Source organism: Plecotus auritus, assembly GCF_963455305.1.
Source record: "Plecotus auritus genome assembly, chromosome: 11".
NCBI lineage: Eukaryota > Metazoa > Chordata > Mammalia > Chiroptera > Vespertilionidae > Plecotus > Plecotus auritus.
The window spans coordinates 29780008-29799712 of record NC_137777.1 but is presented as its reverse complement, the minus strand read 5'-3'; the positions used below and the strand labels follow the sequence as shown (position 1 = coordinate 29799712).

At 44.8% G+C, this 19705-nt stretch overlaps 2 protein-coding genes across 12 annotated transcripts in view; one reads left to right on the top strand and one right to left on the bottom strand.

Annotated features, from left to right (window-relative positions):
• RGS20 (regulator of G protein signaling 20) overlaps positions 1 to 16268 on the bottom strand; it is a gene marked incomplete at its 5' end in the record, with an annotated part of 51888 nt that extends 35620 nt beyond the window's left edge. Inside the window, 2 exons of one of the 8 annotated variants that reach the window (XM_080646314.1) lie at positions 1725 to 2024; positions 16104 to 16268. In XM_080646314.1, the coding sequence (XP_080502440.1) occupies positions 1725 to 2024; positions 16104 to 16268 (465 nt within the window). Of the gene's footprint in view, positions 1 to 59; positions 445 to 497; positions 629 to 865; positions 1264 to 1724; positions 2025 to 16103 lie in introns of those variants that run through there. The other 7 variants (XM_080646320.1, XM_080646322.1, XM_080646312.1 and 4 more) reach the window with 7 other exon arrangements.
• Positions 16269 to 19100: 2832 nt separating this feature from the next.
• Positions 19101 to 19705, top strand: part of ATP6V1H (ATPase H+ transporting V1 subunit H) — an 81547-nt gene continuing 80942 nt past the window's right edge. For 2 of the 4 annotated variants that reach the window (XM_080646309.1, XM_080646307.1), the window contains exon 1: positions 19101 to 19353. The gene's annotated coding sequence lies outside the window, so the exon portion shown is untranslated. The remainder of the gene's footprint in view (positions 19354 to 19705) is intronic. The other 2 variants (XM_080646308.1, XM_080646310.1) reach the window with 2 other exon arrangements.

Sequence of the window (19705 nt, the reverse complement as noted above, 5' to 3'; positions counted from 1 at the left end):
CCCGCCCCCCGCTTGAGACACGGGCACACCCTAAACCCACACACCTCCCCAATACGCACTGACTATTGAGCCCGGCTGTACCCGCGGAGTAGGCGACCGACCCGCATCCGCTCGCGCCACGTGGCCAGGCTGAGCGCTCCAGGTGTTGCCCCGCGCGCGCGCCCGGCGTGGCCAGGGCCACTTCCCGGCCCGAGGTCTCAGGGCGAGCCCGAGGTAGGCGGGAGGTTTAGGAAGCTCGGTACTCACGACTCCACCTTCCGCCTGGCGGGCCCGAGGGGAAGCTCCGGCAGGCTCGCCTCGGTCGGCCGTGTATATTACTACTGCTACTATTATTCTTATTCAAATAATACCAAACGATGTCCTTTCTATGCTCGCGACTGCTCTCTCCGGCTTTCCTCTTCCTCTGGCTCTGGGTCTTTCCTCTCGCCCACGTCTCCCTCCCTCTCCCTTCCTGGGCTCTGCCTCCTTCCCCAGTGGGTAATCCCAGGTCTCATCACCTCCCTCTGGCGGCCGTTCGCTCCGTTGCGGTGGGCTGGCGGGGGTCGCCCCAGGCCCCACGCGGGACCCAAACCACGCCCGGACCGCAGCCTCCCTCCTTTAGCCCGGTATTAGGAAGTGATGAGAGTGTGGGTGCGAAGCAAGGCGGGCGCCGAGGGTATTAGCAGAGTCCACCTCTGGGATCCCTACGCTCCGGCGCGCAGAGGCCCAGCGGGACCCCAGAGTGCGGGAATGCGTGCTCCAACCTTGTGAATGAAGAGGGCAGAAAGAGGTGCGCGTATCGAGGATGCGCCTCACAAGGAGGGATTGCTCAGTCCCTGGAAAATCTTGCCGCGGATTGCCCCTCCTCTGGAGGGCAGCCTCCTACCTTCTCCCTTTCCCAGGGTGCTCCTTGGAGCTCTCCACCTCGGTGCAACCTCCGTCTCTAGCTGTCCCACCTGCGCTGGGAAGGGGGCTCCTCCCCTACTCTCGGCTAGCGGAAGCCAGGGGCTCCACCTATTTGTGTGGGTGTGTGTGGGGGGCGGCAGGAAGGGCTATCTCCTGACTCCGGATCCTACTGAGACCCTCCCAAGCCTCCGTTCCCAGGGGACTCGAGAATCCGGGTTTAGAGGAGAAGGGGGGAGGGGGGCGAGAGAGGAGGAGGAGCCTTGTGGCCAGTTCTGCGGGCACGGATCGCCGAGTGTCCCTATAGTCCTCAGGTTGCCCTCGGGAGCGAGATGCAGTTGGGCTGCCGGGGCCGTGCGCCCGAGCTTCCAGGGCTAAACTGAAGCTGGAAGCTGACCTGACACAAAAATAACACCACGTCATTTCCTCCCCGGCCTCTCCAGCCCGCAGCAGCCGAGAGGGCAGGGGAGTGGGCTTGCAAGAAGGGGGCGGAGGCCCATTTGAGGGAGGCTGGGAGAAGGGGGAGGAAAGCGACGCGCCGAGAACCAGAGTTTGAGAACCAGCCTCAGGAAGGATAACGGCTTCCTCCCGCTTCCAAGGACCCTGAAGTAAATGGCCCAGGAAAAAGTAGCTCGGAGGGTTTCCAGAAGGGAGGGGTGTCAGGCGAGTCACCGGCGACTTTTCCTTGAACGTGCTCAGCCTTCAGCCGTCTCTGCTTGCTGGCATGGCCGGAGCCCCTATTGGGCCCGCGTGGAGTGCCTCAGTGGGGGTTAGGAAGGAGCTGGGGATGCAGGCGTCCGGGTGAGGCCAGGGTTGGGCACGGTGGAGTCAATGGTACTCACAGGCATGGACGAGCGCTGCCCAGCGCTGCCATCCTCTTCTCGGGGCGAGCGTCCCCCTGAGGGTCGGCCAGGCAGTGTCAGAGCTGCCCCGAGCAGGAGCGAGAGGCGGCCCGGCCGCTCCTCGCGCCCGCGAGCCAGTCCAGCCGCTGGCAGGGAGGGAAGCAGGAGAGAGAAGTCGGGGCGCCGCTGGAGAGCCTCAGGAGGGGGTCTCCGGAGCAGGTGAGAGAAGAGCTGCACGAGGTTGGAGAGCGTGCTAGAAAGGAGGCTGAGCAGCTTCCGGGCAGCGGGTGAATCTGGGATCTGTGCAGGACCGGAGAAGGGAAGGGCGAGAGGTGAGGGAAGGAAACAAAACCAGCACACCATTACTGATGGGCCCAGCCAAATACAGACTGAAGAAAACGTGCACTGGGTGCCATTTATTGCAGCACTAGAGGCCCCATGCACGAAGTTCGAGCAAGGGGCTTGACCCTCGCAGTCCCAGCTTCCTCCGCTGGCCCTCGCAGCCCCTCACAGCCCTGGCTTCGTCAGGAAGGTCGTCGGGAAGGACGTCCGGAAGGTCATTTGGCTGTTCGGTCTAATTAGCATATTAGCTCTTTATTATATATAGGATTACTTTGGGGACGTTAGAGAAGGTTGGCAAGAGCAAAAGGAAAGGTCTTTCCCCTTACTTTCCTTTCCCCACTTTCTTCCCTCTTTCTCCATTTCCCTTTCTCCCTCCTCCCCTCTTTCTAACTCCATGATATTCAAAGTGTGGTCCTTGGAGCAGCAGCTTCACTAACAAGGACTTGTTAAAAATGCAGAATCGTGGATCCTACCGGACCTACTGCATCATTAACATTCTCAGGAGGTTCGGTAAATGTGAAGTGCAGTGTATAGATTGGTGATTCTTTAGAATTTGGGTGAAAATCTCTTAGTTCACTTTTGCAACTCTTGCTCTTCTATCTCTCATCCCCTCCCTCTGTCCTTTACCACGTAGAGCTCTACCCTCCAGAGGCAAAGAAGGTGGAATAGGTTACCAATTTCCATTGGGACAGGTGTCTGGGAATCCAGACCCATCACGCGCTGGAGGGAGAAAGGGCCTGGCTGAACTGACTTTGGTTGTGCTGGGTGAGGTGGGTGGGATGGCAGACCAGACCTGTGTTGGGACCCTTACGTGTACACTCTGCAGGTACTCTTCACACACTTTGTGTGTCCATCTTATTCTCTGGAACACAGGCCTTTCCACCTTCCACTTGTTGCTTAAGAGACATAAGCGGCCAGGGTGAAGATAAAATTCTTACTTTTTTTCCCCCTTAGAAAGTAGAGGGAAGCGTTAATTTAGAAGTTAGAAGTTTAGGGTCCTGGGCTCCGACTTGCAACCAGCTTGACCAAGACTCACCTTGGGAAAGTTTTGTTACTCTTTGAGAGTATCTGGTTCATTTATAAAGCAAAGGAATTGAACTCGGCGTTTTTTTTTTTTAAGGTCACCTGCCTTGTCTAGGCTCTCGTTTTTGAAAAGTTCTCAGAACTTCTTGGTCCACTAACATTTAGTGAAGCTTCGAACCGGAATCTAGCTCAGCCAATCCAAACAGCCTCCTCAAGCAAAACAAAAAGGCACTTTAATCTGATGGTGAAAAGCTGGAGTGGCCCTTGCCAAGAAAAATGAAGGTGGAGGAGGGAAGCAGGGAATAAAAGTGACAGGAAGGCTGGGCTCGCGCGAGGGGGCAAGGCGCGCGTGGCGTGGCGCGGCGCGGTCTCCAGGGTACAGCGACCGCTCTCCAGGGTCCTGAAGACGGCTTGGCGCGGTTCCACTGCTCTGCAGTCGCCAAGTCCCCCATGTTTTCTTTCCTTGGTGGAAGTTTTGTGGGAAGCGATTGTCAAGAGGGAGGGAGGAAACCTAGCAACCCATTCTCATTCATGAGGCCCTTTCTGGGAAGCTGCCTAGCGCGTTGGCTGATTTGTCTTTAGTTCGTTTGTATGCGCCCTGGGAGAGATTGGAGCTCGGTTTGCATTTCCGAGTAAGTCTATACTGTTTGATTTCCCCTCATTACTTTTTCCTGGAGAATGAGGTCGTTCTCCTAGTATTTTCATTCTTCTCGTCCCCTCCCCCGCTCTCTGGCATGGCACCTTTATTTGAGCGGTTATTGCTGGGAGCTCCGGAGGCTTCTGGAGAAACGCCAACAGTTCACTCGAGGGCGGGACGAGCGATTCGGAAAACGTCTCAGAGCCAGCCTTGGTGCCCAGCGTTCATCTCAGGAGGACAAGGGATTCGCCCCTTTGGCTGGGGTTTGGGGTGGAGGTCAGCTGACCCTAAACAAGCTCGGCCACTTTGGGGCCGCTGGACCTGGGCGGGTCTCGGCTAACCTGGTGAGCACTTGCGGGGGCGTTGAGGTGCAGGATCAGGTGGCAGGCTAGCGGCTGTAGCTGTGAGTGCTGTGCCACGCGGCCTCACTAACCTCAGTGAGGTGGGCATCGGGCGACTCTAAGCCGAGGAAGTTAAGAGAGGATCAGCTCATTCCCCGGCGACTCAGGGCTTGGACAACGCAGAAAAAGCTGAAAGTGAGCGGCAGGTACACTTCTGCGACACACGCCCTACTCCGTGAAACCTTCATGGGCCTTTCGCGGGTCCCAGAATTTGCGTCTTCATCTCTGTTTCCAAGTGGTTTTGTGAGAATGTGTGAACCTGTATTTTGACTCCTCTCTTCTCCTCTTGCCCCAGCCCTTCTTTCTAAGACATTTGCAAACACCCCTCCCCCCTTCTCCCCATGCTTCATTAGGCATTTTGCTTCGGTCCTGTGCTTCAAGACAGAGACACTTGTGAGGGAGATGGAGGAAATGTCCAGGCAGAATTACAATCCCAGACTCAGTCCCAGAAACCCAAAGCCCGGGCTCCTTTGCTCTTCAGGAGACATTGACCTTTCACCCTTCCCTAGATTGATCTTTCCCCTCCAGATCAGCAGCCTCTCCCCTATTCTGGCTCTATTTAGTGGGGGTGTGAAGCATGGCACCTGGAGGATGTAAAAATCCATTTACTTCTTTTAGCCCTTCCGTATTAATGCAGCCACAAAGTTCTACCTGAGCAAATTTATCTGAGGAAAGACCTTCATCTGCCCTCGATGCTGATCATTCCTTTCTTTTAGGCCTCTAGATTTTAGATGACAGTCTGAGGATTTCAAAGATATTAGCTACAAAAAAAAAAAAAAAAGAAAGAAAGAAAGAAAGAAAGAAAGAAAGAAAGAAAGAAAAGAAAAGAAAAGAAAAGAAAAGGAATCATCTTGGAATCTGTGTCCCTGAAAGCACTGGTCCTTAGGGATCAAATGACTTAGGGAATACTTTATTCAAATGGAATGTCCACTTCCCTGATTAATGATGTTGGCTATTGAACCATGCAGAGGAGAAAAATAACAATGCCCCAAATCAATATAAACAAAGACTCATCCCTTGAAAGGCACATTGAAAATTTTCATTTACTCCTAAAAAGTACTATTTCTTAAAGGAAGCATCCTTAATGGAGTAGGGTGGGCCTTTAATCTAGCATGACTGGTGTCCTTATAAAAGGGGGAAATTTAAACACAGACATGTGCATGTGAAGGTGGAGGCAGAGGTCACAGTGGTGCATCTACAGGCCAAGGGATGTCAAAGATTGCCAGCAACACCAAAAGCCAGGAAGAGGTATGGAATAGATTCTCCCTCAGAAGGTATTTGGCAACAAGACTGAAACATGGAAACCCCACCTGAGGGTCCAACCTGCTGGCTTGCCCTACAGATTTCAGACTTGCCAGCCTCCAATACATCCTATTTGTTCTGGTTCTCTGGAGAACCTTGACTAATACTCTCTAATATAGGGTTTATCATCTTTTACCTGGACTATTAGAATAGCCCCACAACTGGTACTTCTTCTCCTCCTTTGCCGCATTCTCCCTTGTAGTACAGTCTCAATACTGAAGCCAGACATAGCCTTCAAAACGTAGGTCAGATGATGGCACTCTACAACTTCAAACTTTCTATTGGCTTCTTATTTCAGAGTAAAATCCAAAGTTCTTACACTAGCCCTCAAGGCACTATGTGAATGGTCCCACCCTACCTCTAAGATCTCCTTTTCCTATATAGCTATCACTACAATATTGGTTTTCCACTGATTGCCATCTGACATACAATATATTCACTTGTTTATTTGTATATTTTTGTTCATTGCTATATCAATAGTGCCTAGAACAGTGCTTGAGCCTAAACAAAATGCTCAATAAATATTTTTTAGACAAATGAATTAATAAACTCAAATATAATTCAGCCATAAAAAGGAATGGAATTCTGATACATGCTACCACATGAATGAAACCTTGAAAACATTATACTAAGGGAAAAAAGCCAGACACAAAAGAACAAATATTGGCCCTGGCCAAGGTCACCAGTTCGATTCCCAATCAGGGCATATGCAGGGGCTCGATCCCTGGTGCTGATCCATGTTTCTCTCTCTCTCTCTCTCTCTCTCTCTCTCTCTCTCTCTCTCTCTCTCTCCCTCTCTCTCTCAAAATCACTGGGAAAAATATCCCCAGGCAAGGATTAACAACAACAAAAATATTTTTTTAAATCAGAAAAAAAGAACAAATATTGTGATTCTATTTATATGAGGTACCAAAATTAGGCAAATTCATACAGGAAGAAGGCTGGGGAAAGAGGACAATGGGGAGTTATTGTTTAATGGATGCAGAATGTTTGAATTAATGAAAAAGTTTTGGAAATAGATGGTGGTGATGGTTATATAATCTTATGACTGCATTTAATGCCACTGAATTATGCACTTAAAATAATTAAAATTGTAAATTTATGTTATTTAATATGATACTCAAAACCCTTCAAGGTGTGAGCTTTGCCAAGTTATTACAGTGTTATTGACTATATTATCCCTATGCTGTACTTTAAATCCCCTAGCTTATTTTTTATAACCGAAAGTTTGTACCTCTTATTCCCCTTCACATATATATATTATTGATTTCAGAGAGGAAGGGAAAGGGAGAGAGAGATATAAACATCAATGATGAGAGAGAATCATTTATTAACTGCCTCCTGCATGCCCCCTACTGGGGATCAAGCCTGCAACTCGGGCATGTGCCCTTGACTGGAATTGAACCCGGGACTCTTCAGTCCACAGGCCAATGCTCTATCCACTGAACCAAACCAGTTAGGGCTTCCCCTTCACATTTTCCACTAATTCCTCCACCTCTTCCCCTCTGGCAACCATCAATTTGTTTTCTGTATTTATTAGTATCTTTCTGTTTTGTTTTGTTTATTCATTTGTATTGTTTTTTAGATTCCATATATGAGTGAAATATACAGTGTTTGTCTTTCTCTGTCTCTCTAGGTCCATCTATATTGTTGCAAATGGCAAGATTTTGTTATTTTTTTTTTAATATATTTTATTGATTTTTTTACAGAGAGGAAGGGAGAGAGATAGAGAGTTAGAAACATCGATGAGAGAGAAACATCGATCAGCTGCCTCCCGCACACCCCCCACTGGGGATGTGCCCGCAACCAAGATACATGCCCTTGACTGGAATCGAACCCGGGACCCCTCAGTCCGCAGGCCGACGCTCTATCCACTGAGACAAACCAGTTTTGGCGATTTTGTTATTTTTTTATTGCTGAGCAATATTCCATTATATAGGTGGTATATATAATGGAATGTAGATATAGAATTTATATATATATTACATCTTCTTTATCCATTCATCTATCAATGGCCACCTAGGTTGCTTCCATATCTTGGCTATTGTAAATAATGCTGCAGTGAATACAGTGGTGCATATATCTTTTTAAATTAGTGTTTTCTTTTTCTTTGGCTAAATACCCAGATGTAGAATGGCTGGGTCATATGGTAGTTCTATTTTTGTATGTTTAAGGAACCTTCAAATCTGTGTTCTTTCTTCTGTAACATTCTGTATCTCCAGAGATCAGGAAGGGGATTATTATAGCAGAGGATAACCCCCAGAGAGAGCTCCAGACACAGCCTGCCTCCCCAAGCATGCACTTAACAACATCCTCATGGTGACTTCCCCAGCTCTCTTAATTAAATCACAGCAGCCTCTCTAAACACTGCCTGCCCTGAGCCTACACAGCGCCTATGTCCACTGTAACCTGTCCCCATTCTGCAGATGGAGTGATCTTTCCAAAAGGCAAATGTGATCATGTTACTTTTCTCCCTCTAAATGTGAATTGGATCCTTATTTCTCTACAGGACTTAGTATGGCATAAAGACCTTTACTTGATTTGTTGATCCGCACTCTGTTTACTTACCCACATTTCTCACTATTCCTTTGTACTCAAAGCTCCATTCATATTAAGGTTCATTCAGTTCCTGAAATCCTCTTGTTCATTCTCATTCTAGGCACTTTGTTTTGTAAAACTGCTCTCTCAGCCCAAAGCACACCCCTTTCTCAATCTGCTCCTCCTCTTCTCTCCCAGGGCAATCTCCTACTTAGCCCTCAAGCCTTGGCTGGGCTGCCATTTTCTTTGGCAGCCTTTCCCAAGCTGGCTTAGCTGCCTCAGTGTTTTTTCTTAGCCTAACACTTCCTACACTGTATTGTGGTGTCTGATTCCTCATTAGACTCTAAGCCCTTTGAGTATCAGAACTTTGCCTTATTCAGAACGGTCTCTCAAAAGCCTGAAGCAGTATTGCGACACAATGTGTACTCAATTTTTGTTATATGAATGAACTTAGAAAGGACATAATCTGGAGTTGATAATTATTAAAGCTGGGTAATGGATACAGAGGGTTTTATTATGCTATTTTTCTTCATTTTATGTATATTTGACATTTTCCATAACAAAAAGATTTTAAAAATATATTTTTTATTGATTTCAGAGATGAAGGGAGAGAGAGATAGAAACATCGATGATGAGAGAGCATCATTGATTGGCTGCCTCCTGCAGGCCCCACACTGGGTATTGAGCCCACAACCTGGGCATGTGCCCTGACCCAGAATCAAACCGTGTCCTCCTGGTTCATAGGTTGATGCTCAACCACTGAGCCTTGCTGGCTGGACCATAACAAAAATATTTTTAATAATACATTATTTTAAATACTGTATCTTATCTCTTCTTAAATTCCAATAGGTAAGAAACTGTGAAGCCAAAATAGTATGTCATAAATGAATATTAAAACATAAATACAGGCTCATTGTATACCCATTGAATATTCTCATATGAATCATGCACACTTAAAAAGGGGCTGCATGTATTTTGGTAAATGGAGTGAACAATTAAAAGATGATAAAATATATATTAAAAAATAAAGAAACTGTGAGATAGAAGCTGCCACATTCCATGTGTGAGCCTCATGGGAATGGGGTTTGTAAAATGGGTGTTGCGAGAGGCCTGATGCAAAAGGGAACGTGGGCAGGACCTTCTTGAAGAGCCTGCACTCTATTTGTTCCCATCAGCCCCGGGACGGATCTACCAATTTCATGCTGGTGGGGCACAAAAATAAACAAACAAGATGCAAGGACAAGGGAAGACATTGTTCTGTCCAAACTGGACAGTTTGTGACAGGGCTCAGGATGACTGCTTGGGCTTTGTAGCTTTTCCAGTGGTTCCTAATAAACCCGGCTTTGTGTGAGCCTCACTGAGGCTGTGCGGCTCTGTTGTTCTAAAGCTTTCTCCCTCTCTGGCCTGGCTGCCCTGTGAACTTGTTAGCAGTCATTGATTTCTTTGAGTTGGACTTGACTGAATTAAATCGCTTTGCTTGGCATTTTAAAAGGGGCGTTTTTCTTGAGGAAGATGGAGTTTGGTACTGCCTTTCAGAATTTGTAACATTAAATTCCTTCAAGGCACAGGAGACATTTGGCTAAAGAAAGATCTGAACAATAACTTTAGCTTAAAAAGGTCATGAGAAAAATTAGTATCTTTAAGGTTTCACCCACATGGTGGGAATAAAGCAGGGACATGGTGGGAATAAAGCAGGGAAATAATGCATTTCTATCTACTAATCAATTGGCCAATCAATATTGTCTGGGCTCTTCCCCTGTGCTTAGTAAGCCTGAGGCCCTGCCTGTAGGTTGAAATTAACTAGGCTAACAACTGTTGTGGGATAAACGGACTGCCAACCAAACACATGGATTCCAGGGGTTCCCCAGGACAGCAGCGCAGGATGAATGGGAAGCCTGGATCCCTGGATGCAGATTGACTTTTTTTTTTTTTTTTAAATATATTTTATTGATTTTTTACAGAGAGGAAGGGAGAGGGATAGAGAGTCAGAAACATCAATGAGAGAGAAACATCGACCAGCTGCCTCCTGCACACCCCCCACTGGGGTCGTGCCCGCAACCAAGGTACATGCCCTTGACCGGAATCGAACCTGGGACCTCTCAGTCCGCAGGCTGACGCTCTATCCACTGAGCCAAACCGGTTTCGGCCAGATTGACTTTTAAAAAAAATTCAAAGTATCTGATTAAAAACAACAACGAACGAAATTATATGTGACAGTATGTATTATTGTCTTGATTTTATAGATGATAAAACCAAACTCAGAGAATTAAACCCAACTTGGATCTGAATTGTAAAGCCGTTTTTTCCGGAGACAATTTGTGTCTGGGATACAAACTGAAAGGATGCACATTACTGAACTTTTTCAGTTGAAAAAAGATGCTTTCAAGTCATCAGATTTCAGCTAGTTACAATTGAGTCTCAAGTTTTTACCAGTTTGAAATCCTGCAGTGCTTGAATTTCCACCAGATGTCACCGTTTACCACCCTATCATTGCCTTCAGTTTTGCTTCTAAAAAAGGTAAGGGAGCCCAATCTGCATGACTCAGAGGTTGAGTGTTGACCTATGAACCAGGAGGTCACAGTTCGATTCCTGGTCAGGGCACATGGCTGGGTTGAGGGCTTGATCTCTAGTATGGGGCATGCAGGAGGCAGCTGATCAATGATTTAATAAAATTATATTTTAAAAAAGTAAAAAATATTAGGGAAAGTATTAGAGAAAGACAAGTATCACATGATCTCGCTCGTATGTGGAATCTAAATAACAAAATAAAATGATGAATGGAGTGGATTCAGAGACATGGAAGCATGGAACAGAGTGCAGAATCTTGGAGGAAAGGTGGGGGAGGGTGGGTAGGTGGGAGGTAATCAACCAAGGACCTTGTATGCATATATGCATGGCCCATGGACACAGACAATGGGGCGGTGAGGGCTTGGGGGGTGGTGGGGCAGGCTAGAGGGGGTCAATGGGGGAAAAGAGGGGACATATCTAATACTTTCAACAATAAAGAATTATTAAAAATAAAATATTTTTTAAAAAGTATTAGGGAAGAAGGGCCCATCTTGCTCTTTGGTTTCTCAGGATGGTTATTGCATCTGGGTATGAGGTGGAGGGCTGTGAGCTCTGAACCTTGACTCACTGAGACGGAATTGGAAAATGTAGTGAGCCATTTGCTGCCCTGATTTCCTCCCCTTTGTGATTTCATATATTTAACAACCAGCCAATTTCTGATGGCTGTGCCAAGGAGAGTTATAACCTGGCCTTTGGTCAAGACTGCATGGACAAAGAGGAGGCTTTGAGGTGAAGGGGGATGCCAGGAATGCTGCAGCTTCTCAGTGATCCATAGTAGAAGCCAGTGCCAGATGGGGTTGGGACTTGGACCAGGCTTGAGTGTGGCTTCTGAGAAGAGGCCAGAAACAGTCCTAAACACCAGGCCTCTCACCTACTCAAATGTCCCAAATTACACTGCTGGGAGTTCATTCCTTTGGAGCTAATATTAGCATTCTCCATAGATTTTGTGAGGAAGAAAATATTAATTCTTTTACATCTAAGTGCAAATAAATTTGAACTTTATTTTTTTCCTAATGGGAAAAACCAGGCCAGAATGAGAGAATGAGGTGCCTTGGTGATGCCTGGGGATGTTGGGGAAGTGGATAAGGTGAGGGATGGGAGAGAAAGAGACAGAGAGAAGGAGGAAGACTTCTCTTAAATCCCAGTTTGGCCCAGACTAATGGGCATGGTGCCTGGGAGACCTTCCTTTGCTTCCTGTCCCTCACACCCTGCACATCTTCACCTTGCCTTTCTCGGTATTGTAAAGAATGCACAAGGCACAATGATTGGCCCCCAAAAGCCTGGACGCCTCCAGGAGCCAGCAAATGATATAAAATGCCTGGTTTTCTTTTCTAAAGCTGCAGATCAGGGAAAGGGGAAGTTTATAGACCTTAATGACACTATTAAGTTGCTAAAAATAGTCAGCTTGCAGCTAGTTTTATTTTTTTAAAGATAAAAACAAAAAAGGAAGCAGTAGGACATGGCTTTTATTTGCTGATCATATGCTCATTTTTCTTTTTTTTTCTTTTTTTTGTATTTTATTGATATTTTACAGAGAGGAAGGGAGAGGGATAGAGAGTTAGAAACATTGATGAGAGAGAAACATCGATCAGCTGCCTCCTGCACACCTCCTACTGGGGATGTGCCCGCAACCAAGATACGTGCCCTTGACTGGAATCGAACCTGGGACCTTTCAGTCCGCAGGCCGACGCTCTATCCACTGAGCCAAACCGGTTTCGGCCATATGCTCATTTTTCAAGCCAGCAACAAACGTGTCTATGTAATTGAGTGCATATACTCCTTGGAAGGTGCTGATGCGAATAAAGCTCGCTCTTCAACTTCAAAAAATATGTCCGTGCCAACATGTGACCTCCTGGGCAAAAGGTCACAGATGAAAGTCTTAAATAAATGGGGCTAAATTAAACTTGCAGATGTGGAAAGAGCAGATTTGTTGTAGAATTGGAAGATGTGTGTGAAATTGCTTTCATCATTTCTTTCCAGTAATGTTTGACTCATCCCATTTAGTCTTAGTTTGCTCAACTATTTTTGCACAACCTCTAGCAACTTTTACTGATGACTTGTAGGTAAAAATATTCATGTTCCAGTGTGTCTGGGTTATCAGATGATCACTGGCCTGACTCAAGAGAGCAGATGGAGTCATACAAAAACTTCACAGTCCACCTATGTCCCCTGGGGTGGGGGCGTGTCTGGTGACACTAAACTTTTAGTTGCTGTGGGACCCACCCACAGAGCTTTGCTAAATAGGGAATAACCAGAGGAGTTGTGTGGATTTATCTCTAAGATATGTTTACAGGCAATAAAGTAAGTCACATGACATTTTTGGTTTCCTAGTGCCAGCATTTGCTTTGTCACTATTTTTCATTTTTGCCATTATTATAGATATGTGTTGATATTTCACTGTTTTAATTTGTATTTTTCTAGTGGCTTATGATGTTAATTATTCTTTCATGTGTTTATTTACCATCTCTATATGCTCTTAGAGGAAATGTCTGTTCATGTCTTTTGCTCATATTCTTAGTTAGGTTGTTGTTTGCTTTTTAACTCTTGAGTTTTGAGAGGTCTTTGTATATTCTGGATACAAGTTCTTTGTCAGATATGGGGTTTGTCAACATTATCTTGAAGTCTGTATCTTATCTTTCCATCCTCTTAGATAAGGTCATTGGCAGAGCAAAATTTTTTATTTTTCATTAATCCAATTTTTTCCGTTATGGATTTTACTTTTGATGTCTAAAACTCTGCCCAGCCTTAGGTCACAAAGATTTTCTATCATTTTTTCCCCAAAAGTTTTATAGTTTTACATAAAGTTGTACATTTAAGTTTGTGAACTATTTTGGATTAATTTTTGTATTAGGTGTTGGGCTTTGGTGAAGGATTTTTGGAGGGTTTTATCACTGGGGCCTGGACATCTCAATGCATGTTAGCCCATATTCTCCCTGTCTACTTCTCTATTTTCCTCGACATTATATCAAGTCTACTTTAAATTTCACCTCTTTTACTCTTTCATTAGGTCTTTCTCCATATTGACATTTCATCCCTGATTCCTTACTGCCCTACTGAATTAAAGAATACAATTATGATGATAGATATCCTCTATTATTGACATGAGTCATGCCAATAATTTGATAATAGGATGCGATGAGAATGTCATTATGTTTGTCTTTCCCAATATATTGTAAGTCTGTAGAGAGGGAGAGCATATTTTTCTCTTTCTCAAAACCTAGGCCAAGATTCTGCAGATAGTGAGAACTCAATGATATTAGTAGAATCAAAATGAACAGAGTTCTGCCAAGCTTAAATTTGCTAGAAGAGGGATATGCTCATTTATATGTTGCATCTGAGTTCAGATGCAATATAAAAATATTTTTTAAAGGCAAAACTGAGTGGAGAGGCCAGTAGCATCCCAACTGTATCACTCCTGACTGCTCCCACCTGCGATGTACAGGTTGGAAGCTGTTTACTTGGGTTAATGAGGTCAGGATGGCAGCTAAAATTGCCCAGTGCCAACAGTATGGTTGGTTCCAGGACGCTGTCAGAAGGCATACTACTGATTCTCTTTTTTAAATTTTTTTTTAATTTTTTTATTGTCTACAGTTTTACATATGTCTCCTTTTTCCCCGAAGGACCCCCGTACCCCCCAGCCATTCCCACCCGGGCAAGCCCCCACCACCCAGTGTCTGTGTCCATTGGTTATGCTAATATGCATGCATACAAGTCCTTTGGTTGCTCTCTAACCCCCCCCCCCCCGCCCCCCATCTCCTCTGCCATTTGTCTCTGGATCTATTTGTGTTCATCAAATTATGTTGATCATTATATCCCACATATGAGTGAGGTCATGTGATATTTATCTTTCTCCGACTGGCTTACTAGTATTTCGCTTAGCATAATGCTCTTCAGTTCCATCCATGTTGCTGCAAATGTTAAAAGTTCCTTCTTTTTTATAGCAGCGTAGTATTCCATTGTGTAGAGGTACCACAGTTTTTTAATCCACTCATCTGCCGATGGGCACTTAGGTTGTTTCCAAATCTTAGCTATTATAAATTGTGCTGCTATGAACATATATACTACTGATTCTTAAATACTTTCCCAATCCATTTGCCTATGATTCAGCTTGAGCATATCCCTCAAGACAGAAGTTTGAAATTATATGTGTGTACACATATTTTATACATATACATGCACACACTCAACATATGTATTTTGTTGCTGTCTGTTTCTTCAGAGTAGCCTCCAAATTCTACCTTAAGGACTTCTGGCCAGGATAGCCCATTTCATTTTAGTTTCCTGAAGACCTTGTGCTTAGATGACAATATAATAGAGGTGCTTGGATATTCATGTGTTCTTTGTTCACATATGTCTGAAAGCTCAAAAGCACAGGTCAGTATAGTTCTAGAGAAAAATCTTCCTAATGATTATAAAAGACTTTTATTCTTCTTATGAAAATTAAAATAACATGGAGGGAAAAGGGCAGATCCAGAGAATTAAATAAAGAGTTTGCAAATAAGTGATTCTTATTAGGATATGAGCCACGATACAGGGACAGATAAGTTTTTTAGTGTTACAGTTATTTGGACAGGTTTGCTGTAGTATGATTTTGCAGCACTTAATTCTGATCTCTGCTCATTATTTGTTAAACATTAACACATGCCCATCTCCCACCAGACCAAATAATCTTTTAAAAGATAATTCTATTAATAGTTAAGAGGATTTACAGACTTAATCTGTGCTTTCTGCAAAGATACACACCACACTAAGCAGGAAAATTGTCTCTTTTTTGGGAAATGTTATCTAGTGGTAGAAATTCATTCTTAGGGAATTCTCTTTTTGAAACTACGATTTTAAGAAAAACACCCCTTCGCTCCTTAATGTTTTTTTTTTTAAATATATGCCTTACTTTATTTTTTTATTTTTAATTTTTTAAATTGATTTCAGAGAGGAAGGGTGAGGGAGAGAGAGATAGAAACATCAAAGATGAGAGAGAATCATTGATTGGCTGCCTCCTGCATGCCCCCCACTGGGGATCGAGCCAGTAACCCGGGCATGTGCCCTTGGCTGGAATCGAACCGGGGACGGACCTTCAATCTGCAGGCAAACGCTCTATCCTCAGAGCCAAACCAGCTAGGGCTTTAATGTTCTTTTGTTCCTTCTTTAGTATATTAATTTTTTCTCTAGCAATTTTTGTAGAAAGCAGTCTATAATTTTTCTTTTATTACTATATGAGATATAACCTTTATATCAGAGAAAAATATTCAATGGTTAATAGCAATAGACATAAAAATTTGTTAAAGTTTTCTGCTTTTTTAAAACATTATCTCTGGAAACAAACAAACAAAACATAAACAGTCATTTGTCTTGGTAAAGGGAAGTTGTTTAGGTTGGAGAAAATTGCACAGATCAGGTAATTATTATCAAGGTTCTTAGGGTTTCTCTTGAAAAATTTGAAAACAATTTTGATATAACGTCAGTAAGATAAAGTGAGCAATGGCTCTGAAACTTGCTTAGCTTTTATATTCCTTATCAATAACTCTTTCCTTGTCAAGACAGGATCATGGATTGAGGAGATTGTCTTACCTTGATATCATACACAGCCGTGGTGGCCCCTTCTTTTTCGGTGGTTTGGTGAATGTTTGCATTATATGCCTCCGCCCGCTGCAGGGTCAGAAATGGCTTCCACACGGATGGCCTGCAGAAATGTTTCTGGAGGCATTCTTGGTTATCTTGGGAAAGCCTGGTCATGGTTTTACAGTAAAGGCTCCAAATGAGTCCTGGAGCCTGATTTTAACTACCAGCCAAGGTCCCCTCTATTTCTCTTCATTTGGCTAATGCTGAGCTCTCTCTCAGTCCCCTGGGGACTGCCCTGGAAAGTGACACAAATCCAAGCAAAAGGATTATCTGTTTTATGGATGAGCAGCTTATCCACAGATCTGAAGTATTCTATTTCAGGTAGGACCTCCTATTTTGAATGTCTAGGTATGTTAGGACTGCCCTCTACAGGTAGTAATGTATTCCTAATTAAAATTTAATCCTAAATCAAAACTGAAATGATTCAAGTGATATATTGCTTAGTAAATAGTGATAAAGGAAATAGGTTGCTTGGCAGAACTTTGTACTGGCAGTGTGTGGTAAGGAATAGTACTTGGCAATCTTGGGCTATGCGATTGAGGGGCAGATGGTTCCCCTAATCCAGTGGTCGGCAAACTCATTAGTCAGCAGAGCCAAATATCAACAGCACAACGATTGAAATTTCTTTTGAGAGCCAAATTTTTTAAACTTAAACTTCTTCTAATGCCACTTCTTCAAAATAGACTCGCCCAGGCCATGGTATTTTGTGGAAGAGCCACACTCAAGGGGCCAAAGTGCGGCATGTGGCTCTCGAGCCTCAGTTTGCCGACCACGGCCCTAATCTACTTAGGTTTCTTAAAACATCATTTTAGTACCAGTCAGATTTGTGGCTAGAAATGTATGCTAAACTCATACCCAAACTTAAGGCCAAGGATTATCACTCTTTTTATTTGTCATGTAGAATTAGTTAAAATGAGTTTCTTAGGAGGTAACCAGTCATCTAATGATTAAGGTAAAATTTGTAACATCATACTTGATATTTGTACTCAGTGGGCAAAAGCATTTCCCTTAGAAACAGGAGCAAGACAGGGATGTTCATTTTCACCACTCTTCTTCAACATAGTACTGGAAGTGCTAGCCATAGCGATCAGACAAGAAGAAAAAATAAAAGGCATCCAAATTGGAAAGGAGGAAGTGAAACTGTCATTATTTGCAGATGACATGATATTGTACATAGAAAACCCTAAAGGCTCCACTAAGAAATTACTAGATTTAATAAATAAATTCAGCAAATTAGCAGGATAAAAATTAACATCCAGCAATCGAGGGATGACATTTTTATAAACCAATAATGAACTCTAAGAAAGAGAAACTAAAAATCGGATTTATCATTGCAACAAAAAAATAAGATACCTTGCAATAAATTTAACTAAGGAGATAAAAGACCTGTACTCTCTCTACAGGACATATTAGTAGAAAAAAGAAATAGAGCCTAAACCGGTTTGGCTCAGTGGATAGAGCGTCATCCTTCGGACTGAAAGGTCCCAGGTTCAATTCTGGTCAAGGGCACATACCTTTGTTGTGGGCACATCCCCAGTAGGAGGTGTGCAGGAGGCAGCTGATCAATGTTTCTAACTCTCTATCCCTCTCCCTTCCTCTCTGTAAAAAAATCAATAAAATATATTTTTTAAAAAAGAAAAAAGAAATAGAGGCAAATACAAACAATGGAAGACTTTGTTCATGGATTGGAAAAATTAACACCATTAAAATGTCCACACTACCCAAAGCAATCTATAGAGTCAACTCAATCCCTATTAAAATACCAGTGGCATATTTCAGATTTAGAATACTCCAAAAGAAAGCATAGGCTGCAAAATCTCAGACATCTCTCATAGCAAATATGTTTGCTGAAACATCTCCTAGGGCAAGGGAAACAAAGGAAAAAATAAACAAATGTGGCTACATCAAAATAAAAACCTTCTGCACAGCAGAAGAAACGGCCAGCAAAATGAAAAGGGAACCCACTGTATGGGAGAACATATTTGCCAATGATACAACAGATAAGGGATTAATTTCCAAAATATATAAAGAACTCATACAATATAACAAAAGGAAGACAATCATCATCATCATCATCATTATTGTTTAAAGAATAATTTATTGATTTTTAAAGAGAGAAGAAGGGAGAGGGAGAAAGAAACATCACTGTGAGAGCACAACATCCATTGGCTGCCTCCTGCATGCTCCTTACCAGGTTTCTGAAAACAGGGCTGTGCCTTTGACTGGATATCAAGCTGGCAACCTCCCAGTACACGAGAGCCAACTAAGCCACACTGGCCAGGGCAACACGAATTATTGTTTTTAGTATAATTGCAAATATTGCATGGAACATTCATTGTTGGCTAAACCTGCAACCCCAGGGCAAGATAACTTTTATGACCCACGTCTCAGCATCAGTTTCATATACAATAGCCCGTTAAGAACGCCTGCTTCATTGACCTGTTAAATCCAAATGAAAGTCAATCTACTTAAAAGCACTGAATTAAACTTTTGAAAAGAATGACGGTTAAGATAAACGAGTTTTGCCACCAGGAGGTCACAGTTCGATTCCAGATTAGGCACTGCCTGGATTTCAGGCTTGGTCCTAGATGTGGGGCGTGCAGAAGGCAGCCAATCAATGATTCTCATCATTGATGTTTCCATCTCTCTCTTCCTTTTCCTTCCTCTCTAAAATAATAATAATAATAATTATATATATATCATAAACGAGTCTTGGCCTGGTTCTCGGGCTCCAGCGGGTACCCTGGCACGGGAGCGGCCTGCTGGGTTTCGGGTCCCCCACATGCCCTCCCTCGGGACAGGCCAATCCGGGCTGGCGGTGAGGGTCAGGGGAGGTAGCCTGTCTTAGGACCCTTTTGAGTGCAGGAACCTGAACCGAGCAATTCCCTCCTAAGCGCCCGCCGCTCGGCTGCTGTTTTGAACCCTCCCGGCTTCCGCCTTCCGGGTGGTCACATGCCTCTGCTCACGTGACCGACACTCCTGTCATTCGACTGCCGCCACCCCGGCTGCCGGCTGCCTGCTGCCTGCTGCCTGCGCTGCCCTCAACGTCTCCGCGGTGGTGGAACCTCTTCACTCCCCGGCGCCCGAGTCTCCCGCCGTCGCTTCAGGCCTCCGGACCCGCCGGAGAGGTTCGGACTCGGCGCCCTAGCTCGGCGGGGCCCCGACACCCGGACCGCCGCCTCCTCCCAGCCGCCTTCGGGTGCGTTGTGGGCTCCCCAGGGTTCGCGCAGTAAGGCCGCACTCCGCTTGTTTCGTTGGGGACACCTGCCCAAGGGAGGCGACCCCGCGGCTGCCCCAGAGCCCCCGGTGCGCGCTGCTGTCCCACCGCCCAGGCCCTCCGCCCCCTCCGGCGCCGGGGTCCTGGAGTCCCCTGGTCCCGGCTTCTTTCCTTTCGGGCCTGCACCGGGTTTAGGAACCTGCAGAGCCTTCCCCGCGGGGGCCGGGAACCCAAGGGCGGGCAGGGAGGGGAGGAGAATGGATGAAGGGTATGCGCTCCCCGGGATGGGCCACCGCCCTGTCTAGCTGGAGGTCCGAGTTGTCCGGGGGCTTAG